General features: G+C 48.0%; 1 protein-coding gene and 1 long non-coding RNA gene across 6 annotated transcripts in view; one reads left to right on the top strand and one right to left on the bottom strand.

Moving 5' to 3' along the window:
* Positions 1–26,796, top strand: part of Ccdc180 (coiled-coil domain containing 180) — a 62,396-nt gene that overhangs the window by 16,506 nt on the left and 19,094 nt on the right. For 2 of the 5 annotated variants that reach the window (XM_076935034.1, XM_076935033.1), the window contains exons 13-26: positions 304–426; positions 2,189–2,362; positions 4,119–4,234; positions 7,986–8,112; positions 9,494–9,533; positions 9,649–10,163; positions 11,484–11,710; positions 12,702–12,877; positions 16,636–16,816; positions 17,581–17,727; positions 18,815–18,959; positions 19,132–19,248; positions 24,239–24,337; positions 25,968–26,087. In XM_076935034.1, coding sequence (XP_076791149.1) covers positions 304–426; positions 2,189–2,362; positions 4,119–4,234; positions 7,986–8,112; positions 9,494–9,533; positions 9,649–10,163; positions 11,484–11,710; positions 12,702–12,877; positions 16,636–16,816; positions 17,581–17,727; positions 18,815–18,959; positions 19,132–19,248; positions 24,239–24,337; positions 25,968–26,087 — 2,307 coding nt within the window. Of the gene's footprint in view, positions 1–303; positions 427–2,188; positions 2,396–4,118; positions 4,235–7,985; positions 8,113–9,493; positions 9,534–9,648; positions 10,164–11,483; positions 11,711–12,701; positions 12,878–16,635; positions 16,817–17,580; positions 17,728–18,814; positions 18,960–19,131; positions 19,249–24,238; positions 24,338–25,967; positions 26,088–26,796 lie in introns of all 5 variants that reach the window. The other 3 variants (XM_076935032.1, XM_076935036.1, XM_076935035.1) reach the window with 3 other exon arrangements.
* LOC143442459 (uncharacterized) lies at positions 18,749–19,259 on the bottom strand. Its single transcript, XR_013110697.1, has 3 exons — positions 19,120–19,259; positions 18,951–19,020; positions 18,749–18,843 (listed from the first exon to the last, which is right to left on the bottom strand). It is a non-coding gene; the product is annotated as an uncharacterized LOC143442459 (long non-coding RNA).

The raw sequence follows: 26,796 nt of genomic DNA, 5'->3' as shown, positions 1-26,796 counted from the left end.
AGTTTGTCAAAATAACCCTTCCCTGCCTCCTTGGTAAAAGTGTCTAGATGAAAAGTCTACAAAATCCTAGGCATTTTGAAAAGTTCTGAGCTCCAATGGCCCACTGACTACCCACAGGGAGTGTCCCCTATTCTCTGGGTACCTCTGGCCAGCTCTTCTCTGCACCCCACCCAACTAGGAACAGACCCAAGGGAATCCACCAGCCAGCTGTAGCCCTCTTGGGCCCCTGAAGCGGCTCGTTGATAACAGCATGTTTCAGAGCCCCGTGCCAGCCTCTGCCTTGTTCTCTCCCCCGCCCTGCAGCAGCAGCTGCTGGACTGGAAAGCTTTCTCTGAAGCAGAGGCAGAGAGCCTAGTAAATCCAACCTTCTTCCTGATGGTAGGGGAATTCCAGAGCAAGGTGGAGAAGCAGCTGGAGCTCCTGGATGTATGTACAGAGGTGCTGGGGACCCTGGAGGTGGGGCACATCTCTGGAGTACTACACTGGAAATCCTACAAGGCTAGGGTGCCCCTGGTGGAGCCACTCCCTGGCCCTTACCACTCCCTTCCTGCATAGGCCTCCTGTGATAACCATACCAGGCTCATCACCTGGGTCCTGGAAACCACCCTGACATCTGGGCTATTTAGGTTTGGGCAAGCCACATAGGCCACGTGTATGTCAGAACCACTGTTGACCCTGTGTTGAGGGCTGGAGAGAGCAAGAGTGTCCAGTACCAAGAAGTCTGTAGTTTTGACCCAGAGTCAGCACACTCTGTGAAGGGCCAAGTATTGTGTGAGGTCTTGCAGGCCACAGGTGTCTGTCACAGCCTGTCACTTCTATCAACCTAACCACCGTGAAAGCAAAGGGCGTGACTGCGCTTTTATTAGAGGCCACGGTCTGCGCTTTATTTATTTTTTCACTACTTTTGATTTATTTAAAAAACCATTTAAAAATTGGAGAATCTGTGACTACCTCACGAGTCCAAACATAAACAGAAGGAGGGCCACATTTATCTCGAAGTCTAGTCTACCAGTCTCTGTGCCAGACTAATGCGTAAAACCTTCTTAGGTTTACTTTTCATATGTGTGGTGTTGGCCACCAAACTCAGCTCTTCACGCATGTTAAGAAAGCCCTCTGCCAACTGACTATCTCTAGTCCTATCATGTAGAATTCTTTTTAAAAAATTTTATATTTATTTTATATATATGAGTGGTTTGTCTGCATGTTCCTATATGCACCATGTGTGCCCAGTGCCTAAGGAGGCCAGAAGAGGCCATCAGAGAACTGGAGTTAGGAATGGTTGTGAGCCACCATGTGTGTGCTGGGAACTTTAAAAGGTAAATTTGTGTGTGAGATTTTACCAGCAGATGTGGAATATCCAGATGCTAAGAGACAGTGTTCTAGAGAAAGATGCCCAGGTCCTACCGCCCCATGCAGGGAAGGCCAGGAACCCAGATGGAGCCTGTCTTAGGAGTGTCAGCTAAGACATCACAATCAAAACAACGGGGAGCAATGGGTCTATTTTGTTTACGTTTCCACGTTGCAGTCCATCACTAAAAAAAGTCAGGACAGGAACCTGGGGGCAGGAACCTGGGGGCAGGAGCTGAAGCAGAAGCCATGGAGGAGCGCTGCTCACTGGCTTGCTCCTGATGGTAGGCTCAGTCTACTTTCTTTTTTTTTTTTTTTTTTTTTTTGTTTTGTTTTGTTTTTTGTCTTGTTTTTTGGGTTTTTTTCAAGACAGGGTTTCTCTGTGTAGCCCTAGCTGTCCTGGGACTCACTCTGTAGACCAGGCTGGCCTCGAACTCAGAAATCCGCCTGCCTCTGCCTCTGCCTCCCAAGTGCTGGGATTAAAGGCGTGCGCCACCACTGCCTGGCAGTCTACTTTCTTATACAGCGTAGGACCCTGGGCCCAGGTGTAGACAGCACCGTCCACGGTGGGTTGGGTCTGCCCACATTAGTCACCAACCAGGGAAATGCTCAACATACTTACCTATGGACCAGTCTTATGGAGGCAATTATCTTAGTTAAGAGTCTCATTTCCCAGCTTATGCCAAGGTGACACAAAACTAACCAACACAGAGCCTAAAGCAGTCATGAGGGATGGTGCCCAGGCAGTAGCTTGGAGACACAGGCTTCTGTGGACAGGCCATCCTTGGGGCTTGGGTTAGTCTGCCCTCCAGGTAACCTTCCCTGTTTTACACCATGGCAGAATTCCTTTGAGGCTTTGGCCAGGGAGACAGAATTGCAGAGCTCGGACATCTTCAGGTACTTCCAGGACGCTGTGAGGCTGTGGGAGGGGCACCAGAGTATTCTGATAACACAAGAGCTGGAGCTGGAGAAAAGGATAGAACAGCATCGGCAGAAGCACAACCAGGAGAACCAGGTGCCTGAAGCCTGGAGCTGTGTTCCCATGCATGTGAGGAGATGTGGGCGGGACCCGGACTCCAACTGCCTGAGCTCAGCCATCTTTCAGATGGGGTGGGGGAAGAAGCCAACTGAACAAAAGCACCATTAACAAAAATGAACTGAACGTAGATGCTAGACTCAAATGTAAAACTCTTAAACTACAATATGTGTGCAGGCAGAGACCCCGGAGGCTTGCCCTCATCCTGGGGGTTGGGGGGAGAGATGGGAGTAACAGGAAGAAGCCTGAACCATGCCAGAGTCCTGAGACAGATCTTGGGAATCAAGCTTGTCTCTAAGAGAGTGCACAAGAAAAAGAGGCAGGACAGGCAGGCAGGCAGGCAGGCAGGCAGACAGACAGACAGATTGACTGACTGACTGACTGACTGAATGGAAGGTGGTCTTTGTGGTTAAAATAACATGATGGGGGCAGGCAGGGCCTAGTTTAGCAAGTCGGGACCCTTGCAGGCAAGCCAAACAATATGAGTTCAATCACTGGGTCCCATAAAGTACCAGGAGAGGCTCCCAAGAATTGTCCTCTGACCTTCACACTCATGTGCCTGTACACACACACACACACACACACACACACACACACACACACACACACAGAGGAGAGAGAGAGAGAGAGAGAGAGAGAGAGAGAGAGAGAGAGAGAGAGAGAGAGAAAACCAGAAGACTTATATAAATAAAAAAATAAGAAGACAAACAAGATGCTTGGAGTATAATTTTATGAGCCATGGCTTACTGATGGACAAAGAGAATGCATTCTTCCTGTCCCCGCCCCCTAGTGTTGAAAGAAGATGCAGGAACTGCACTGCCCCCATAGTGAATACCAGAATTATTCATATGCAGTTGTTCAAGTGGCAGGGGAGGGGGCACAGACCCCTGTAGAAAGTAAAGTCTAATTAAAGACATGGTGAACCATTTTATGAGAGGTTTCTCAGGAGAAACCAGCCAGACCTCTGTTCCCAACTTAACAAATAAGGCTGCTTCCTCATGAGCAAGTGCCAGCATTAACTCCCAAGCTTGTGACAGTCTACAGGGGACAGTGACACCTGCTGAATCCTGAGCTCTCAAAGTGTCTAACTCTTGAGTCCATGTGCCTTTTGAAGTCCCGTTCTGGAATGTGGTCTGGTAAAGTGGTCTAGGATTAGGTAGCATTTCACAGGACTGGCTCCAAGTTGTCACCGAAGGAATCTTGTAAGACATCAGTTGCCTTCTCTAGGGATGGGGAATACACCTCAAGTTCACAGTACAGCATCACAAGTATCATTCATGTAGCAAACTGTGTGTCCAGGATCATTCAAAGCTATGTAATAGGGATATTGGACCACATGTCAGTCGCTCACCTGCCTGTACAGCCAGCCCTGGCCCTGCCTACCTTCATACATGGGCATTCCAGGTGTGACTTGTGACTGAAGTGCAGATGCCTCAGAAAAGTGTAGTTCAGGCCTAGCTATGGGGACAAAGCCATGGGACATGGGAACTGTCCTTGAGGTGGCTCATCTGAGCTGGGCCCTTGGGGAGGTAGATAGGGAAGAAAGAACATTCCAGAAACAGAGAACAGCCTGAAAGTGTATGCTGGGGAGAGTGAGTGTGGTCACAGACTTGGTGGCCCGCACAGGCATTTTGCCTAACCCCAGCTCCATAGGCAGTGGGGTATGCAGGTCACTACCATTCCGTCAGCTCTGGACACTTACCTGTGCTCCTCTTGTTTGCGGAATGGCCGCCAGAACCAAGAGACTTCCCTCGATAAGCTGCTAGACCAACTGAGACAGCAAAGTCAAGAAGAGTCGCTGAAGGCACACATGGAAAAGGCCAGGACTTTTCTGAAGAACATGAAATCCAGGTAGGCTGACCAGACCTCAGAAGACGGGCGGGGATGGCCGGGATTCATTGTTCGAGGTCTCCAGCTAGCACAGACGACCAAGGATGGGATCAGCAAACCCAGATAAAAAGCCACGTCACCAATGCTGGAGAGCATTAACAATCCTTTGCTCCTCACCCACAGAACTTCCCAGAACGAACTGTGGCAAGTTTGTAGTGGGAAATGTCATGGCAGTTGAAATTAAAGGCCAAGAACTTGGGCTTCCCTTTAAAAAAAAAAAAAAAAAAAAAAGGTGTAAACATGTAAACTCTTTGTTAGTGGGAGAGAAAAGTCAGCTTCTGTAACAGACATGTCCCCATCATACTTACCCAGCTGTTCCTTTGTATGAGCAGACACACTTATGCACACAACTACATACCGATATATACATACCGATATAGTGTTTTTAAAATGAAGGAAAATTATTCTGTAACTAAAGATCTATTTCAGTTTTTAAGTGACCATGTAGGATTTCTTACTATAATTACACACACACACACACACACACACACACACACACACACACACACACAATACTTTATCATAGGTTAGCCATCTCGTGACAAGCTTTTGTCCCATTGGTTTGAGCTTCTCCATACACAATTACAAACAGTTCTCTGTGAACTGCTTTCTATTTGTGTGCCTCTGTCCAGCTGATTCTGTAAAGACCATTCACTGAATTAGACTTGCCTTCCATGTGATGGCTGCGCATAGATCCTGGGAGTTTATGTCCAGATGATTAAACTTTGGAGCCTTGTTTACTTTGCCCAAGAAACAGATAAAATGTCTGAGCCTGCTGATGTTTGAGGGTTTGATGGAATAATGTAGATTAAGTTCAAAGACAAAAGGTAGGGATCACAGACAAGAAAAGTAATTCTGCAAAAGTATGAACCCATGTCAGGATGTCAAGGATGAAGAGACTGAGCAAAGACCTTCACTTCACAGTTTAAAAAGATCAGGGACTAGGTAGCTGGCTCGGCAGATAAAGTGCTTGCTTTGCAAGTGTGAAGACATGAGTTCAAATCCTAAGAACCCACCTTACAAACAAAAAGCTCATGAGTTTGACAGAGTCTCTACAAATAGTGTGCATGCCTCAGTATGATCAGGAAAATAGGACAGTGGCCTACAGTCTGCTTCTATGAAAAAGACTAGCCGAGATGGAGGAGAGAGGTAGACATGGAGGCAGATGTTCGCTTGTCTGTATCAGTCAAAGGGAAAGATGTTTGAGAGAAGGTCTCTCTGTGTAGACCAGGGTAGTATTGAACTCCCAGAGATCCTCCTGCCTCTGCCTTCTGAATTCTGATCTTCCTGTCCTCCTGAGTGCTGGGATTATAGGCATGCACCATCACACCTAGTGTTTGCAGTGCTGTGGTTGAAACCCAGTGTTCTGTACATGCTAGGCAAGCACACTACCCACTGACCTGCATCCCCAGCTTTACAAAGGCGGATGGGTTTGAAAACACTGCCATTGAGATCTTCCATTTCAGCCAAGTTTTTATTTGTTCCAAGTTCTGGAGGTGGGACCAGCCTGGAATACTCACCAACATGCTTGGGAGTTACTACTGTTGACAGAACTTCACCCAGAGGTGGACAGACAAACAGCCCTCATGTCCCACCCTAAGACAAGAACCCCATCGGAGCCAGCTGCAAGCAAGGTACACCAGCAGGTACTCGGGTCTCATACACCTGGGCTCTGATGAAGCCTTTGAGCCACACAAGAGGAGAACCCAGGATGACTGATATCATTCTTCTGGAACCTTCTCACTCAGCACAGGAAACACCAGCACTCTGGCATGCTTGGAGTGCCCTCCAGTCCTCACAGAATAAACACACTCCCTTAAAGAAGTGCTGAGAATGGGGAAACGAACTCAGGCCTCATCCCAGCTGGCATCTCAAGCCCAAAGCAGCCTGGTAAAGTGTCAATACCTATGTCCAAGTTCAGGGACAGAAGAGAGGTGACTAAATCTTGGTGCTGTTGCCACGGTGTCTCAGCAAACTTGGGACCCAGTGCCTTGGCACCTTTAGAAGGCTGGCTTTTCTTGGCATCCAGGTTTCGTATGGGCCTCTGAACCCATGGCAACTTGGAGTCAGTACAGATCTTATGGCCTTTCTTGGTGACGAAGCTGTAGGAAAGAAGGGCAGGGGGTTTAGTTTGAAGACTGGCAAGGTGTGGAGACTAATCTTCCCTTCATGAGGAAGTGAGCGTGAGCCAGTCTCAACTGCTCACCCTTGGCACTAGGATGCTCCTGACATGAGACCTCTCTGAGCATTCTGCGTTTTACCACCACAGGACAGGATGGTGGGGTGTGCGGATCCCATCCTCATTCTGTGGCCTCCCTGTGAGACAAAGGAGGTCCTGCCTTTGAAGTGCGATGCTGGATATGATGGAAAAGAGATGGTCTCTATCTGTAGCAAGAAAACAGATCTAAGAAGACAGCTTAGTTGGTAAATCATCTGCCTTGCAATTGTGAGGATCCAAGTTCCATTGTCAGGACTCAAGCATGGTGGTATGTGCTGGCAATCCCAGCACTGGGAAGGCAGAGACAGATGGATTCCCCACAGCTTGCTAGCCTAGACTACTTGGTGAGTTCCAGGCTGGTGAGAAAGCCAGACATGGTTCAACAGAAAAAAATGCCTGCCATCAAACCTGAGAACCTGAGTTCTATTTCTGGGACCCACAGGGTGAAATAAGAGAACCTCTACATATGTTCTGTGGCATGCATGCGTGTGTGTATGTACACACACATATGCACACACAAAACTTAAAAATTAAAAAAAAAAGGCTTTTATTTTGAAGGAGGTGCACAACATACTGGGTGATACCCAAGATTGGCCTCTGGCCTCCACAGGCATGCACACACATGACATGGACACTCATATGCCTAGCCTGTCTGTACATACACCCATTTTAAAAAAGATAAATGTCATCAGATCATACTAGGCATGAAAACATGGCTCCTGGGCACGCTGTAGCTGAGAGGGGAGACTGGGATGCCCCCTTCGGTACCAGCTCTCAGGGACACTCTGACGTCAGCTGGGGAATATTAATGTCATTCCCACTGTACAGCACAGACTAGGACACAAGGTCATGCTTGTTACCTCAGGTGAGAAGGTGGCTCTGAAGTGATGTGAAATCTAGTTGGTCATGTGACCTTGAGCCAGTCGTGAGTCTTACTGAGCCTCAACTACCTTCGGTGAAATAGAAAAAGTCCTATGTTCTCTGTCAGGTTGTCATTGGTTTAGCCATGATGAGGAAGAAACCCAGAGTTTTATACTTGTTAGGAAAGAACACTATTGTTGAGCCACGCCCCCAGCCCCTCACTGGGGGATTCTAGGCAGGGGCTCTACCACTGAGCCACGCCCCCAGCCCCTCACTGGGGGATTCTAGGCAGGGCCTCTACCACTGAGCCACGCCCCCAAGACCCTCATTGGGGGATTCTAAGTAGGCTTTTTGGTATTGTCTTATGAAATTGTTGAGAAGACTAGTTAGGCTAATGACAAACCATGTATTCCCCCCATGCACATGCCTACATTTGGTACTTTGTGGATGTTCTTAGCCTTTGTAGTGTTGGAAAACAAAAACAAAAACAAAAAAATAAAAGAAAAAGACTAGCCACCCAGCAACTCCCCACAATGCTAGTTGCCAGACAGAGGCAGGGGCATGACTCTAGGAGGGTGTCCCAGACTCAGCAGAGTTCCCTTCACACAGTAGTCTCACCTCCCTCCCTCCCAGGTACGAATGTTTTCACATCCTGCTGACCAAGGAAGTGATGGATTACCCGGCATTAGTGCTGAAAGAACTCAACTGCTATAGCTTCACCCTCAGCCGACACTTCTTCGTTCGTGAAATCTTTGAGCAGGTATGAAGGACAGATGGTGTACCTCTGTACCTCTGGCCACTTGCCAAGTAGAAGAGGGAAGATGGCTTCCTATCTGATCGGCTGGACATCTGTAAGCCATCCTTAATTCTACAAAGGAGGAATCCATGTCAGGATGTCAAGGATGAAGAGACTGAGCAAAGGCCTTCACTTCACAGTTTAAAAAGATTAGGGACTAGGGAGATAGATGGCTTGGCAGATAACATGCTTGCTTTGCAAGTGTGAAGACCTGAATTCAAATCCTAAGAACCCACATAAAGTCAGGCACAGTAACTGTCTTAGTTAGGGTTTTATTGCTGTGAACAGACACCATGACCAAGGCGAATCTTATAAAGGACAACATTTAATTAGGGCTGGCTTACAGGTTCAGAGGTTCAGTCCAGTATCATCAAGGTGGGAGCATGGCAGCATCCAGGCAGGCATGGTGCAGGAGGAGCTGAGAGTTCTACATCTTCATCTGAAGGCTGCTAGCAGATACTGACTTCCAGGCAGCTAGGATGAGGGTCTTAACACCACACCCACAGTGACACACCTACTCCATCAGGGCCACACCCTCTAATATTGCCACTCCCTGGGCCGAGCATATACAAACCATCACAGTAATTGACACCTGAAGTCCCCATGTTTCTTTCTTTTTTTTTTTTTTTTCTTTTTTTTTTTTTTTCTTTTTAGGTTTCGAGACAGGGTTTCTCTGTTAGCCTTGGCTGTCCTGGGACTCACTCTGTAGACCAGGCTGGCCTCGAACTCAGAAATCCGCCTGCCTCTGCCTCCCAAGTGCTGGGATTAAAGGCGTGCACCACTACTGCCCAGTAGTCCCCATGTTTCTATGGAGAGATGGGAGTGAGACAGGAGGATCCCCAGAAGCTCAGAAGGCAGCCAGCCTAATTTTATATATATATTAGGTTCCTTAAAATGAAAGGTCTAATTTCTATAATGCTTTAATTTCTATAATGCTTTGAATTTCATTCACAATGTCTATTACCGCCATGTGATTCTGCTAAAATTAAGCCCAGCCCCATTTACCCTTTCCTCAGATGACCCTCACAAGCTCTAATCACTCAAGATCATGTCAATCAGGCTCACTGTATCCATCCTCCTCGGACACTGGTGCAGTGGGTTCTCACTGTTCTGCTCACCCTTCACTTCTGAGACTGTGTCAGGAGCCCTGATTCCATCGTCCAGTGCGTACCAAGCAGGTGTGGTAGCCTGCTGGACTTGGGACACACTGACTGCCCCAGTGAATGAAGTGGGTCATGGTCTGCATCAGAGCCTTTTAACCTAAAGAGACACGAAGCTTTGGAAGTAGCACTCTAGAGAAAGGCATTGCTGGTCTTGTGGTGACTTGTAATTTTTTTCCTTGTAGAACTTGGCTGGGGAAGTGATTTTTAAATTCAGGCAACCAGGTAACACTTATGACCAGAGTCTGGGCCTTCCTGCCATCATCCCTGTACACCTGTGGGTGGGAGCCCCAATCTGGGCAACACTGTGTTCTTACACTTTAATATTGGTCACCAACAGAGACCCACGAGACACTCTTCATTCAGAAAATCAGGAAACTGAAAAAAAAACAAAGGGCGAGAGTGGGGATATACAAAAGCGAAGAAAGCATGGGGCAAGTCACGGGTTCCAAGAAGACAGCAGAAGGCGTGAAGGAAGAGGGAAGTGAAGAGTCAGAGCCCGGCACGGCTGGAGATGCACTGAGCCAGCAGAACAAGTCCCCGCAGAGTGACAGAATGTCTGGGCCCAAAGAAGAGACTCCTCAAGGAACTGAAGAAATGCGGGGCATGAGAGAGACCCCCTCAGAGATATCTCAGGACCTAGAAAATCTAATGGCTCAAGAAGAGAAGGAAGAGATAGAGGAAGAGGAAGAACTAAAAGAGGAGAGAGAAGAGGAAATAAAAGAGGAGAGAGAAGAGGAGGAAGAGAGGGAGGAAGAGGAGGAGGAGGAAATAAGAGAGGATGAGGAGGATGAAGATGAAGATATGAATGAAGACGATCTGGAGTACTATCAAGAGACCTTTTTTATGGGTCAGGTAAGCTCACTGTTGGGTATGAAGAAAGTTTACTCTGTTTGTCTTACATATACTCTGCAGATAAGCTAGGGTTCCCAGTGGTTCAGTCTCTATAGGAGTCCAGAAAAAGTCCCACAAGAGTATTTATTCCTTCCTATTTTGTCAACAAAGCTTCAATTCTTCCCCCACAGAAAAGATTTTTAGAATTTACCACCCTTTCCTCATGCCCTGTAGTCTACTCTGGAGTCATCCTTCCCAAGGCTTACTTCACCCCTGCTCCCCACCTACCCAGGGTCTCTTTCTTATCTCCTATTGATTGCACAGATTGCCTCAGGTCTCTTCTACTTCAACCCTCTTTCTTCCTGTTCACTGGATATGTAACAAAACATTCATTCAAGGCTCTCCTTGCTGGGCAGTGTTAAATTGTCAACTTGTTGCAACCTAGAATCATCTGGAAAGAGTCTCAGGGAGAGACTGTGATCTCAGGTTTGCCTGTGGGCATGTCTATGGGGACGTTGTCCTGAGTTAATTAATGTGGGAAGACTCAGCACACAGTGGGCAGCACCATTCCCTAGGCAGGGTATCTTAAACTGTATAAGCGCAGAGAGATCATGCCAAGCACAAGTAAGCCAATGAGCATAGAAGCTCATTTCTCTCTGTTGTCCATTGTGGATGTGACATGACTGTTTCAAGCTCCCACTACCTTGACTTCCTGCTATGAGAGACTACGATCTGGAATTGCAAGCTAAAATAAACCCTTTCTCGATTGCTTTTTGTCAGGATGTTTTACCATAGTGTCAGGAAAGGCAACTAAGACACTCATTTGAGGGTTGGCGATTAGCTCATTTTAATTGTCTTCAAACTGCATCCAATCACACAGAGCCATAGCTTGAGTTCTATGGTAGTAGAATGGCAACATTTTGAATCCTCCTCCTCTTTTTTTTGCATGAATTCCAAACTCAAATGTTGACACATGTGTTGAGAAAAGAGGGTTGGAGGCCATAGGTCAAAATGGCAAGTGGTGAAAATGTGCTGTCACTACTCAGTCTCCGCCAATGTTAAATAGCACGTTTGGTGTTGTTTCAAAGGAAATAGAGAACCGAGATTTATATATGAAACTTCTCACTCTAAAATCACTGAGGATGTAGCTCAGGAATCCAGGGCTTGCATGCAAACAGCCCTGGGAGCAGCTCTGCACAACAAATAAGCATAAATAAATAGCATTCTTTGTGTGGAGAGGGAGGTTAGGGAAAGTTCTTATTGGCAACCTGGTACAGCACCTTTCATCTGGTATCACCTACATCAGCTGGCATTGATTTTCAAGTCTCATTCTCCATACAGGCTGAAGGCAAGGAAGAGTCTGTGGAAGAGATACCCTATGACGAAATGGAGTTCTTCACAACTGCAAGTGGGAACACTTACTTTGCCTTCCTGTCTGTGGAAGATGAACAACAGATACACAGTAGGCCCCATTCCCACCACACTGTGCTCTTCCATGACTCTTTCAGCACCAAGTACATAGAGCAAGTGTCTATTCCTCAGAAACTAATCCTTCAGATTAAGAAAGGGTGAGTGGCTCAACCACTGTGCTCCCATTCTCTTACCCTGAACTTTCTATGTGAGGTTCTAGAACTAAAGATTCGCTTTAGGTGGAAAGACTGAAGGCTCAGGTAACTGAGGGAGGTTAGGGGAAAGAAGCACCAACATAAAATGTCCCAGAATGCTCCACAGACATAGCCAGCCTTGGTGGCTGTGACCCTAGCATGCTTCCCAGGGTGCTCTGTAGGGCTGGGCTTTGTCATAGAAACGCTTCCCCTGCCACCCACTCTGGCTTGTAATTCCCAGCTCATCCATAATGTTAAAGTTTATTTCTGAAAGATTTGTTCATTTTTAATTTTATATGTATGAGTGTTTGCCTGTAAGTCTGTATTATATTATGTGTGTATGGTGCCAGAAGAGGGGACCAGAACTCCAAGAACTGAGAGTTCACACAGAGTTGTTACCTGTCTTGAACCAAGGTCTTCTACAAGAGCAGCAAGTACTCTGAACTACTGAGCCATCTCTCCAGCCCCCAACACTTCTTTTATTTAAAAATTCTATGGATATAAGCCAAAGGTATGCTACATCGTGTGTGGCATTTTGTATTGACCAAGACAGAAAAGGGGAAAGAAACTATAGATGATGAAGAAATGACCCGTGGTCTTAAAAGGGGGAAAAAAAGATTATTCAGCCCTTTGTATCCCAGTGTTCTGAGGCACTATTCCTGAGGAGATGTGAAAAAAATGTAGAACCCCATATCTTTTAACCTTTGAGCACCTCTGTACTTGACATAGGCACAGGGTTATTTATAGCAGCCTTCTCTGTGAGAATGAAAGATTGGAAACTACCCAGCCACGGTGTGAGTGGATGGATGGTATGCATCCATCCAGTGAGATGAACTGCACGGTGGGAGCAGTCCGAAGCGTGACAGCCGAAAGCGTGTCTGGTCTCAGTGTGAAAGAGCTCTTACTGCTCTTGACTGCTGGCAGAGATGACTAACCCTTGCTCATCTCTCCCCAGGCTTCGAGCTGGCTTCTTTGAACATCTTGAGAAGTGGTTTGACCAGTGTGCCCTCAATGCTCGTGTCATTGTGGCTTCCAAGGTTGATGAACTGGATTCAGAGCTGGAGCTGAGGCTGCACCTGCACAAGCCAAGACTTGAGCAAGTGGAGAAGGACATTCACAATGTTAGAGCAGGTTCGAGCCATCCTGGGAAGGTCCGCCTTGTCCTCAGAGATCCCCTGAAGCACCTGCTGGCTAATGGGAGCATTTTTTTTTAACTGCCTCAGTTTATCCCCATGCAGTGCTGAATAGATTATCATCACACTCTGAAGGTGTGTCGGGAATCAGCATATGAGATTTAAAAATCTTCCTTCTTCCCTCCCTTCCTTCTTTTCTCCCTCCCTTCTTGAGACAAGATCTCCACTTAGCCGGGAGGTGGTGGCCCATGCCTTTAACCCCAGCACTTGGGAGGCAGAGGCAGGTGGATTTCTGAGTTCGAGGCCAGCCTGGTCTACAGAGTGAGTTCCAGGACAGCCAGGGCTACACAGAGAAACCCTGTCTCGAAAAACCAAAACAAACAAACAAACAACAAAAAACCAAAACCAAACCAACCAACCAAACAAACAAAACACCTCCAGGTTGGCCTGAACTTTGTAATGTAGCCCAAGCTAGCTTCAGACTGAAAAACCAAAACAAACAAACAAACAACAAAAAACCAAAACCAAACCAACCAACCAAACAAACAACAAAAAAACCCGCCTCCAGGTTGGCCTGAACTTTGTAATGTAGCCCAAGCTAGCTTCAGACTTGTGGGAATTTCTTTGCCTCACCCTCATGAGTGAGTCTGTGGTACCCGGGTTCATTGTAGGCACAGGTTCTGCCTCTCTTCACCAACACGTCAGCAGGGCAAAGTCCGGGACTGCTAATCTGCAGGCCGCATTACCCTTCACCGTGTCAGAGTGTGGCTGCTCACCAGACCGGAAGGGGAAAGCGGGATCTGGGACGAATGTTTTGGTTCCCGGTCTCCTCTCAGGGTACCCTGGGCGGGCGCTGGTGCCAGTATACCTGGAGAGGAAGTCAGGAAGGGGTTGGGGGCACGTCTCCCTTTGGGGTAGGAGAGCACAGATGCACAACAGACCTAGAGATGAGCAGGAGCTCATCCAACTGGGAGCAAGTGCCAGAGCGGTGGGAGAAGAGAAAAGGCCTTCTTCTTCGGGAGTCTTAGTTTTACCACTCTGTGAGGCAAAGGGCTCCCGGTGCTGGTCCTTAATGAAGCAACTCTTGAGCCTACTTATTCTTAGCTTGTTTGTACTTCTTTATAGGGTATGGGTGTGAACACATATGCTTTATTTTGGGTGAGCCAGGGATTATATAATCCAGGGGAAGAGTGTGAGAATTTCCAAGAAGCAGGTCATTGGTGGAAGGCTAAGGCTATTAAGATTACCTCATTAGCATGGAGAGGTGTTCTAGGTGCTGCATTACCTGACTGACTGCCTGTGGTCCTCTCAGTTGTGGGTTGTGGTTATGTGTTCTGTGGATCCCTGTTCTGGAGGGTGTCCCATGAGGATCTCCAGCCTGGCTGGGGACAGGGTGCGAGCAGGGAGGGTGCGCTACTGCCACTGCCTATGCCCGAGTCTCTGCTGTCCATCGGTCCCCCAGCTGACAGGGTTCGGGAGGTCTGGGGAGGTTCGGGCCAAGGGGAGAGAGTGCCGCCTCCGCTGCTGCGTCTGACCAACCATGTCTCCGCTCGTGCTGCACTCATCTCTCTGTCTTTCCATACCAAGCCAGTCAGGGCAGTGGGGAGGGGAGAATCCCAGAGGCGTTTGGGGAGAGCAGACCTCTTCCCAAATGTTATAGCTCTAGTGTTACAGCTCTTGCAACAGAAACTCTCAGACAACGGGATGATTCTTGCACACACTTTACTTCTTTTGAATAGAACCCTTATATACAGTTTTAGGGTGGGTTAGGGTCTGGCAGCAGATAAGCCTATTGGCTTGGTCTGAGAGCTTGGAGATACCTCATCTGTATGTGGGAGAGTCTGAGGCACTGTTCCTAGTGACTGATGGCCCTAGACCCCTCTGTGGGAGGGGCTGTGGAGGGATGAAGCTGAATAAAAAGAACCAGGGCCGGGGAGCAGAGCTGAACACCTGCTGTCCGATAAAGGTCCGGGGTTCGAGGCCTATGCTTGGCCAGGCACCCAGCTGCCTCTCACAGCCTACCGCCCCACAGTGTTCCAGAGCAGGCACTAGAGGCAAGGAGGGGGTAGCTCCATTCTTACCACCTCAAATCTCTGAGATTCCTCACCTCACCAGTTCCTTATGTCTGGTAGCACGGGCCACATACACTACATGAGTCTTCCCTATCTTCCTCTCTTCCTCCCTCCCTTCCTCTGTAGAGGGTCAGGGGCAAAAGGAAGGGTATCGGCCCATTGTAACTCTTGGATTTCTGATCTTCTCACACATCTGTCAGATACACATCTGTGTGATGGATGATCTAGCAGCAAGTCTATAGCTTAGAAACCAGAACTCTCCTCTACAGGAGAAGGTGTTCAAGTGGTGTGGGAGGAATCGTGAGCAGGTGGTCTGAGGCACGGTGCCCCAGAGGGGAAGCCATTCTTCACACACTGGTTTTACTCAGAATGGCAAACCTTCTCTCTTTTAGGTGGGAAGCTCCATTAATGGGGAGGAGTGCATAACTTTAGTAAGATTCTTAGGTGGCCCCACGATATTTCATTGCCATTTAATGCTCTCATGGAGCTCCCACATGATCCCATCCAAACTCCCAAGGCCCAGTGTGGTGATGACGGCAGGTTCCCAGACCTGCAGTCTTTAGTACTGGGAAATGTGTGAACTAAATGTTCCAAGGGATGAAAAAGACCTCACCAAAGGCTGACTTCTTTTGCCTGTTTGAATCCCCAGACCAATGCTCAGCTTGGAAACCCAGACCACAGCAATGAAGTCCCAGTTCCACACTGTGTCTTTTAAATTTCAAAAAATTAATTATTGGACAGAATAATGGCTTTCACGATGACACTTTTCTCATTTGTGCATATATGCAGATCACTGTACTTTGCTCAAAATAATCCTCCATTACTGTCTCTTGTCCCCCATTCCTGCTCCTGTCGGTCCACTTCCTTCCTCCTTTCTTGTTTCATGTCATTCATAGATGATAGACAGACAGACAGACAGACAGACATATAACAGCTAGATCCCACATGAGAGAAAACATGTACTATTTAACTTTCAGAGGCTGGCTTGTTTTGCTTAACATAATCTCCAGTTGTGCCATTTCCTTAAAAAAAAAAATCACACAATTTCATTCTTTTCATGGTTGAGTAATATTCCATTAGTACTATGTACCACCATTCAGCTAGCCACTGTGTGTTGATGGTGGCCACCTAGCCATCTTAGGTATTGGAATAGTGATGAGCTAAGCATGGGTGTGTGGGTGTCTGTGTGGTTTGCTCTGTGTGTGTGTGTGTGTTTTATTAAAACCACACCCACAGCCCTTCTACCAATTACTCTAAGTAGTAGCACACTCAGTTGGGAAGTGTGTGGCTCTCTGCCTGCCACGAAGGTCTGTGAAGGGGCTCTGGAAACCTGATCCTTTTTCATTCCTCCTCACCTTGGAGCCATTTAGAATTTGGCTCCACTCACCCCTTTGCTCCCTGAGATTCTCTGTATTCCTAGTTTGCCCTCTTGGCAACCGGAAGGCTCCACCAAGCAGGAAGTCCAGTCTCACAGCCTCTCTCCAGTGTGGACGTTGAGACGGATGCTCATTGGCCTTCCTGGGGTCTCAACCCAGCTCAGTCCCACCCTGGAGAGAGCATTTGGGGCAAAGCGAGAGAGAGGCCTTCATTGACATGAGTAATTTTTGCCCTGGGCTGGCCTAGGAAAGGCAGCGGGTGGATGGGATGGCTGCAGACAGTAGCAGCTCTGCCTGCCTTCCCGCAGCTGAGCTTCTGCTTCACCAAGAGAGGCTGGATAGCCACTGTGCCGGTGTGATCGAGACTCTGAAGAAGGAGAGGCTGATGTTCTGTCAGTTCCAAGAAGAGCAAGCCCTACGGAGCAGGAACTTTCGCCGCAAGATCTATGACATGGAGCACATTTTCTTGAATGCCACCAAAAGCCAAAAGTAAGCAGTTGGAGCCTCCTCTTCCCAATCCTGGTTCTAGACGTCCAGCTCCTTCTGGCAAAGGGGCAGAAGGCTTTGTTTTTTTACCAAAGCCAAAGAACCAGAGTCCATGGGAAACCTTTGATGTGTATGAGGCAGGGTGGGGGGAAATAGCCTGGGAAGGAAGAGGTACACGTAGTCCATATGCAAGGTTACAGATGCTGTGCCCCAAAACGTCCACAATGAGAAAGACAGCTTCCCTTTGGGGTATTTAGAAGGGCTTCCTGCATGAGGGCATTGCTGATGAACCCAGAGGCTCCTGTCAAAACCTGGGTCATCTGCAAGGCAGCTAGAGCAAGGAGACTCAAGACAGGGACCTCGTTAGTGATAGAAGGACCATAGCCGGTCTGCAGCAGCCAATCACAGGGGCAGCGGACTCAGGAGGCCTTTGTTATAGAGAAGTAACTTTCAGGGCATTATTTTAGAAGAGCACAGGGCAAATGCCACACTGCTGGGGTGGGGGTGGGGGGTCAGGATGAGGATTCAGTGGAATTTGGGACTCCTTTACTAATTTGCTGGCAATGCGTTTTTACTTTTTATTTTGAGCAAGGGTCTCACTAAATTGTCCAGGTAAGGCCTTGAGCTCACTGTCATATAGGCTGGCATCAAACTTGTGATCTTTCTAGCTCAGCCCCTTGAGTGCCAGGATAATAGGTCACACCTAGCCCTTCCTTGCTTCCCAGGCTGGTCACTCACCACTACATACCTCTCCCCTCTCCCCACAGGCTAGTTAGTCTCACCAATACACTACACCGGGAGCTGCTCAGCTACGTGGATGTCATCCAGGTGTCCCTGCGAAGCTTCCGGCAATACCTGGAAGAGAGTCTTGGCAAACTCCGCTATACCAACATTGACTTTGTCAAGCACTGCAGGTGGGGAACCAGTGTATATTTTATGCCTCTATGAACCACCACTGTTTACTCTTGGGGAGCGGACATGTTTCTCTCTTTACTTATTTTTTAAGGATTTGTAGATGTCCGGAGTGGGTAGTGGCTGGTCCCATTGCTCCCCTCACCAGGAGGCAGAGTCTTACTTCTTTGAACGTCTCACATTTGGTTATTTTGTAACTTATGTCAGATAATTGCAACATGTTCTTCCTTCTGCCCCCTGTTATCTCTTCGTTTCTATTTATGGTGTCTTACTTCCTTATAATTTTTTTTTTCACTAGAAGGCATTTCCCCTCCCCCACCTTGGATTTTATCAGCAGCGTCCTCTTTGGGGCCTGAACTCATGAGGCATTCCTTCAAAGAATCACATTTGTTTTTACTGGACCACTCAAGGCAACACCTACTCAGGATCAATTAAAAATCCTGTTTTGTTGTGTTATTCCAGAGAACACACATTCAGTTGGTAAACAAATTCTCAGGAAAGAAAGAGCTTTCTTTCCTCCTTGCCCTAGAATCTCAGTATCCTGGAACCTGGTGGAGTCCATGTGTCACTCAATCATACTGAGAGTGCCCTGCTCAGGCTCCAGCGCCATGCTGGCCCTCCCTGATGTGCAGTCACAGAGGCTCAGAGTCGAAGTCTCCAGGTCAAAGTCAGCTTTGGCACCACCCACATCCCAAGGAATCCTGTAGTTTCACTTCATCTGGGGAGGGCAGACATCTCACCCTTATGTAAAATTTTTTCATTCATTCATTCACACATTCACTCACACATTCATTCATTCATTCACTCACACATTCATTCATTCAGTGGTGTTGGGAATTGAACCCAGAGCCTCCTGCATGTTAGACAGGCACACTGCCACTGACCTGCATGCTGAGACTCTCTGTGCACTATTTCATTTGTTTCAGCTGGTCTATCAGGGCACCCAACCTGATACCCTAGCAAACCGGCAATGTCACTGCCCCTGCACTTACCTTCCATCACCCACACTGGGATGTTAAGTCACCGGCCTTGGGGTGTGTGGGGATGTTCACTTTGACTGGTGGTCTTGGTTTCTCAATCTTTCTTCAGACTGTTTTCAGAGGGTGGCAACTTTTCCCCTGAAGAAATCGAGACACTGTGCCACCGACTGGAGAAGGAGGCTACCCGGATTGAATTTGTTGAAAGTTTAATCATGATCCACATGGAGAAGATGGAGACAGAGTACCTGGACCAGGTGGGGGCTCCCCTCTTCCCTCCAAAGAGCCTCCAGGATGGCCGGCCAGAGGCTGTCACTCCTAAAGAGAGGGCACATCTGGGTCACAGCAATAATTAAGCTCCCCCATTCTTCCGAGGTCTAACATTCCAGATCAAGGTCCCCCCAGTTTACCTCTTACCTTTCCTTACAGGCCAATGACGTCATCAACAAATTTGAGAGTAAATTCCATAACCTATCTTCGGACCTTATTTTTGTAGAGAAAATCCAGCGGCTGATGACAAATCTTCAAGTGAATATCAAGTGTCAGGTAAGAAGTCTATCTTCCATCTACTACTGAACAGCTAACACACACACACCTGCAAACCAATACTGTCCAGCAGAGTGGTGACTGTACCATGGTACTTATGCCTCAGCCAGGAAGACAAATTGACTCTTAATAGCCCCACCCATCCACTGATTACACAGTGCAATCACCCACTTATTTTAGTCAGCACTATGTGTCCAAGTAAGACCTGAATGTTCGGCCTTTTAGCTCCATTTTAGAGATTAAAGAAACAGAGACAGGGGTTGGGAGATAGCTCAGTCCTTAAAGCGCGTGACCCACAGCGGGACCTGAGATCAGTCCCTAGAATCCACATTTAAAAAGCTGGGTTTGGTATACATGCGAGTGCCGGGGAGTGGAGGCAGAGTCAGGCAGATTCCTGGGGCTTGCTGACATGTCAGGCTAGCCTACCTGGCAAGTTCCAGGGCAGTGAGAAACCCTGTGTGGACAGCACAAATCGGATCCAATGCATTATTAAGTAATGATGATGATGATAATAATAGAGGATATGAAGTTGGGGTTGCTGAGGGGGTGGAGAAAATCTGAGGGGAGTTAAAGAGTTGGGGTGAGTATGGTGAGAATACAGTGTATAAAATCCTCAAAGTGTTAATAGTAATATTTAAAACAAAACAAAAGTGCATCCCTCCTGACATATAATGTTGACCTCTGGCCAGTATCTTCACACTCTTGCACATACTCTTACACACACACACACACACACACACACACACACACACACACACTCGGAGAGGGAGGAGGGAACTGAGGCTAATAGTAATTCCATGACTTAGACATGTATAACTCTTTTTAAAGATTTATTTATTTTATATCTGTGACTACGCTGTTGGTGTCTACAGACAACCCTGAAGATCCCATTACAGATGGTTGTGAGCCACCAAGTGGTTGCTGGGAATCGAACTCAGGATCTCTGAAAGAGCAGTCAGTGTTCTTAACCTCTGAGCCATCGCTTCAGCCCCCAGGAATGCATAACTCTTAAGTGGTAGAGCCAGAATATGAATCCTGGCCTGTGTGGAACAAGAGATGCTGGCCCAAACAATGGCCAGAACACCTGTGTCCAAAAGGAAGGTGTTTGAGGACTAGAGGGGAAGATTGACATGGGCTGAGAAAGCAAGAGTGCCCCAAAGTTGAGACAGAAGTCAGCCAGAGATGAGGGAATAGCATGTCCTAGAGAGGTGGTAGGAAGAATCCAGGTGCTGTGTGTGACAAAGTGTGTGACAAGTGACAGTGAGAAGTGAGGTTGGATAAGCTGCAGTCAGCCTACAGGGCTTTGGTCAGATGGTGAGGGTCATGGAGGGGTCCCACAGGACTGAGAGCTCAGGGACATGTATGATGAGAATGTCTGGCTGCTGGCTGCTGGCTGCTGGCTGCTGGCTGCTGGCTGCTGGCTGCTGGCTGCTGGCTGCTGGCTGCTGGCTGCTGGCTGCTGGCTGCTGGCTGCTGGCTGCTGGCTGCTGGCTGCTGGCTGCTGGCTGCTGGCTGCTGGCTGCTGGCTGCTGGCTGCTGGCTGCTGGCTGCTGGCTGCTGGCTGCTGGCTGCTGGCTGCTGGCTGCTGGCTGCTGGCTGCTGGCTGGCTGGCTGGCTGGCTGGCTGGCTGGCTGGCTGGCTGGCTGGCTGCTGACTGCTGACTGCTGACTGCTGACTGCTGACTGCTGACTGCTGACTGCTGACTGCTGACTGACTGCTGACTGCTGACTGCTGACGACTGCTGACTGCTGACTGCACAAAACTGGTAGTGAGTGTGAGGCAGGCTAAGGTGAAGGCTAAAAGAATGGGTCTACATGGGGCGTCAGCAGGGATGTGTCCTGATTCCAGAACTGAGAGGCCATGGGATAGGTGGGACTTGGGATACACTAGACATGAAGAGCCTGGGCTGACCACCTAGTGACCTAGGTTTAAGTACAAAACTTTACCAGTCCACTTGTACATAACTAAGGAGCTTAAGATGCTGTATACTCATGGGCATCGAAGATTGAGCTGCACCAGAGGCTCCGAGCTCATTACCTCACACAAATGATGGCTAACAGCTCAGACACCCATGGGAGTATGCAACATGGAAGCAGTCCTTGTTGATCATTAATTACTACAGAAAAGTGAGACATCGAGAAAAAGTAAGAACTTTTTAAAAATGTAAGAGAAACTCCTGAAATTGAGAGGGGTTTCTAAGAAATGGAAAGATACTATATTTCTGTTGTCGAGGAGGGTTTTGTAGGGCAGGGTCCAGAACTGGGAAGAGGTGGGGGTGACCTATTAAAATTGGTTAATCACCTAGCCCAGGTGATAACCATAAACTAAGCAAATGGAGCCCCCACTCCCCCCACAGAGAGAGCGCCCCACTCTCTCTGCACGTCTCCTGGGCCCAAGCAGAGTGATAATCACACGCTGTCCATGGGCTGCTAGGGGTGGTGAAGGCCTTCCTTTTACCATCTCTGACTGGCTTTGTTCATGAATGATTTCGTCAGCTAGCTGCTTGTCATTAACTGGCATTGCTACCTCAGACCTTAAAGGTTCATTGTTGTCTATTGTACCTAGCTCTCTGTGTTCTCATGCTTACTTGACCAGCACGTTGTTCTATCATGACAGAGCTAACTCTACCACAGCCACCGAGATGTAGCTGCATCTTTCTGAGTTCTCTCATAGGAGCCCCTTGTCTGTAGGGTGAGTGAGCCATCTCCCAGTAGAGGGTTCCCGTTAGAAGTCACCCTTACTTATGCTTTAGTCTGTTACAACGAGCTACGTGAAGCAGAGATGATTGAAGGACTGTAGTGACTTATCTGTTCCCGGAGGACATCACAGGGACCAGCCAGGCAGCACTCAGTGGCCCAGAGCCCGTTCCTTTTCTTATCTGTCCCCATGGTTGTCTCATACACAAGCATATGCCTTCTTACTCACCTTCCTCAGTGCTACAGATCCAGCCCTTTAAATCCTTCATTTTCCTTTTAACTCCAGCCTCTCCCTGTTCTCACTGCAACCTTTATGAGTGACTTAAACCTTCTGTCATGGGTTCCTGTCTCTTACTGCAGAGAGAGCAATCTTCCACATCTCTAGACCAGCACACATTCAAGGAGCAGAGTCTAAGGACCTTCTGGGGTAGGGCCAGCCAAGCTGAGGAGGACCTGTCTGTCTCCTGAGACTTGGGGCATTCCAGCAAAAGAAGTGTTCACTGAGGTCTCAAGCTCACAGCCAGCTGTTCCTGTCACTCCAGGGACCTACCGTACACATCCGTGAACTGGGAACCATGCAAGCAACTCAACAGTTGTGTGGCCAGCCATTGGGCTAATGTGTGCTACATTTGACATGGGCCCTGGTGCAGAATGAGTAAGGGGAGATGATCATATACTTTTAACACCTCCAATTGAAGCTTTCAGTCACCCCAGAAGGGTAGGAGAGAGACAGCTGTAGGGAGCAGAGCCCAGAGCCCAGAGCCCAGAGCCCAGAGCGCCCAGAGCGCCCAGAGCGCCCAGAGCGCCCAGAGAGCCCAGAGAGCCCAGAGAGCCCAGAGCCCATGGTGACCCTGCCCCTGTTTAAGGAGCATGTTCCTCCAGCCAGTGAAGGACTCCTTCCCTGGGCTGCTGTCTGCCTCCAGGGCTTGAATCCACTCTAGCAAGTGTCTTAATCAGAGTACATTTGCACTGAGGACATGATTGTTGGTGACACAGAAAAAGGCAAACAGCAGTCTGTGACTCTATGACACGTCATATTCCTAGCAAGTACTTTCTTTACCAGTGGAACCATTGTGCCACGCCTCTGAAGTCACCAGTTCTGTTTAAAATGCTGGCTTGTGATTGATTCTACAGTGAGAATTTCAAGCTGGCATATTACGGTTTATGTGACTTGATAAGCTGCTTATTCTTTATTTTGTGTGTGGTAGTGTACATGTGATGCATGTATGCATGTGTGCACATGTGCATGGAAGCCAGAGTGCATTTGATATCTTCTTCTGTCACTTTCCGGCTTACAGCCTGAGACAGGGCCATCACCAAGCCCACTCACTGTTTTAGTTAGGCTTGCTGGCCAGGAGCTCTCTGGAGACAGCACCCCAGTCTGAGGTTACAGCACAAGTGGCTATGCCCAGCTCTCTGTGTGAGTACAGAGGATTTGAACTCACTTCCTTTAGCCAGCATTCTTCCTACTGAGCCATTTCTCCAGGGCCTTGCATCATCCTTAAAAGTTCTTCATAAGTATTCTTTGGGAAGCCTCTCTATCATGGTGGAGCTATAAGTTTTCTTTTGGAAGTCTTCTTTCGTCATGGTGCTATCCAGGATTGTGAGAAAGACCCCTGTCTGAATACTACCTATGTCCTAGGTATCTTAAAACCTGGAACTCTGTGTCAAGAGTGTGGGGTTCCAAAGGTCTGTATGCCTTTGGACGGGCTTTACAGACTTACCCATACTCTGTGTTTGAGTTAGGGCTTTACTGCTGTGAACAGACACCATAACCAAGGCAACTCTTCTAAGGACAATATTTAATTAGGGCTGGCTTACAGGTTCAGAGGTTCAGTCCATTAATCATCAACATGGAGAAACATGGCAGCATCCAGGCAGGCATGGTGCAGGAGGAGCTGAGAGTTCTACATCTTTATCTGAAGGCTGCTAGAAGACTGACTTCCAGGCAGCTAGGAGTAGGGTATTAAAGCCCACACCCACAGTGACACACATACTCCAACAAGGCCACACCTACTCCAATAGGGCCACACATTTTAATAGTGCCACTCCCTGGGCCGAGCATATACAAACCATATGCTCGTGTGATACCAATTTCATTTAAACCATACTATTTGATACAGAAACAAATATTTTAAACTGGTATTGATCTACTTTCTGATAAGGCTGCATACACCTCTCCCACTTCCCCCCCCCCCCAGCATTTAGTCCATTTCTCATATATCCTGAAGAACATTTTCCTGTTTTTAATACATATTCTAAAATCAGAATCTCAAAAACCCCTGGTTTTCTAGGTGGCAAAGTCCAATTCCCAAGCAGAAGGATTAAACTCTTCTCTGGAACAACTTCAACAGAAGATACAAATGTGTCAAGGCCACCGAGGAGATAAGGGCGTGAGTCGATCACAGATTCTATGCACAGGGTGGCAACAGTGGTGTTAGGCTTGCGTCAGGGTACCAGATTCCCCCAGCACAGAGATGGTGGGATGTCTCTGAGCCTCACTAGTTAACTTTTGTGCTACTCAACAGAAGGCAGAAATTAAAAACAATAACAACAACAACAACAACAACAACAACAAAACAGCTAATTTCCCCTACCCCACCAGCCTTAGGCAAGTATGCAGAGGTCAGTGAAGATGGGGGCCTGAGCCTGGATTTGGGGACCCTACTTTCCCTTGCTGTGTCATCAGGCCTTCCTCTCTGGATTGAGAATTCATTCCCAGGTGAATGAGAAAACCAGGGGCTCTGGGCAACTTTTTATCTTAACCCATAAACAGATTTTTCATGTCTAACCTGTGAAATGTCAGAATTGCTACAGAGTTCCACAAGACCGTGTTTTCCAGTGTCTCTGACTCCCCAGTCAGCAGAACAAGTCTCTGAGTGTGTGCAGTCTTGTTTTTCAGTCACGAGTGCCTGTCTCTGCCCCAATTCACATATGTCCTAGTCTCAAGGCATCACCCCTGGGCAGCTCACCAAGATGACTCTAGAACTGGTACCTGACCTACAAGACCATGAGAAGTGCTTCCTGCTCCCTTTTTCTGCAGGTCAGCAGCTCAGGGCTCTGTCTCCATTGATGTGAGCACCAACAGGATGCCTTTTTTTTAAATCATCATTTGAAAATTTTTGTACAGGAAGACACATAATTTTTGAGAAAAATTCCCACAGAGCATCATGTGCAGAATAAATGTCCCTCTGGAGACAGAGACACTCTGGGTCGCATTGTGTGCCTTCATGTGGTCTCCTACAGACAATGAGTTGTCACTCTCAAGAGCAGATGTGCAGACTAAGGTTCCTATGTCTTGTCCATCACTTCTCTGGTCTCCTTTTCCTGGTATCAAGGAGCAAACTAACTGTTCTGCTAGGACCATCAATAGACTCTTTGGGTAAGCCATAACTGAATAGCAACATTTTAGACTCATTCCTTACCCTTCCAAGCTCCACCAGTTCTTTTGTGTTGAGTGGATATCAGGAGACTCACTCAGAAAGCCTTGTTTCTAGTCTGCAGAGCAATGATTAGGAGACAATGGGAATAGTGTCTTAGATTCGTTGCGAGGATAAAGATGGTTGAGGGTGCATGATGGAATCTGTAGGGTGCTGCTAAAGGAAATGCCAGTGAGGTGTTGCCATAGAGACAGTCAGCCCCCCTGCACAGCTCTCCACACCCTTGCCGACTGGACCAAATACATCCTTCTGAACATAGAATTTTAAAGCTAGTGGAAACACAGGGGCATGTTCCGTATCCCTATCTTATAGATGAGGATGCTGGGCCAAGCAGGTTTGAGTCACTTGTCTATAGCTGAACCTATAAGACCAGGAACAGAACTCCCCATCCATGAAGGATCTGCCACCTCAGGACATCTGCCCAAAAAAGCCAGCGTCAGCCCCTTCCCTACTCCAGGACCATTTTTACAAGAGAAGGAGCTTGGGTGGACCAAGAGTTGTCCTTCCTGGACAAGCCCTTGTCCCTGCACTTGTGGTGATTTTGCCTGGTTCCTGAGGTGTCCTCCCTCTGTGCTCCCACCAGATGGTGACTACAGATGACCTCCTTGCCTTTGTCCGATCCTGGAAAGAAAAACTGAGCCAGAGGATTAAGTACCTCAACTGCAGCCTGGATATGGTGTCCATCACTCAGGAGGTCTTTACAGTAAGGAACACAAAGGGATGATGGGGGGAGGGTAGACAAGCTGTATGCAGGCTGGGCTCCCAGGAGACCACATGAGATCTAGCACAGCATAAGGGGAGAGGAGGCTCCCAGGCTTCGTCAAGCCTCCTGGGGTGATATGGGAGGGTGGCATACTGTGGCATCGGGTCTGAGCTGAGGTCCCCGTGGGCCAGCTCCTTGTACTTGTCTCTAGGAAATCCCTCACATCCTTGACACCGCTCTTCTCTACCAAGGCTCTTAAGTTAGTCAGTGTACGTGGCCTCAGTCAAGCCCGCCTACCTCAGCCTCTGGCTTCCCGTCTGCCATCGCAACAAGACCCCAATGTCTTTCCATCTACTTACTAAATCTTCTCCCATGCTTGACGCCCATTCCTCAAACTACAGCAAAGGCCCAAATAACTGTCATTCTCCTGCCTTCAGTGTCAAACCCAAACCCTTCAACCAGTCACATAAGCAGCCTGGGGTCTGTCATCAACACCCCTTCATTCCTTTCTGGCCCTAGAGTGTCTCCCACTTCCCCCATGAGTTCACAGACAGGTGAGGTAAGGTCTCTGGTTAATGGGTTATCTGCCTGGGGCAAAGGCTGCATGGCCTGGCCCTTTCCCTATGTCCACATCAGGCTTTGCCCGTGAGGGTCTCAATCACTCCCAGGGAACTCAAGAACCAATTGCTTTAGAGTAGGCTGACCTTGG

The sequence above is a fragment of the Arvicanthis niloticus genome, chromosome 5 (genome assembly GCF_011762505.2).
Source record: "Arvicanthis niloticus isolate mArvNil1 chromosome 5, mArvNil1.pat.X, whole genome shotgun sequence".
NCBI lineage: Eukaryota > Metazoa > Chordata > Mammalia > Rodentia > Muridae > Arvicanthis > Arvicanthis niloticus.
This window is presented reverse-complemented; position numbering and strand designations above follow the sequence as displayed.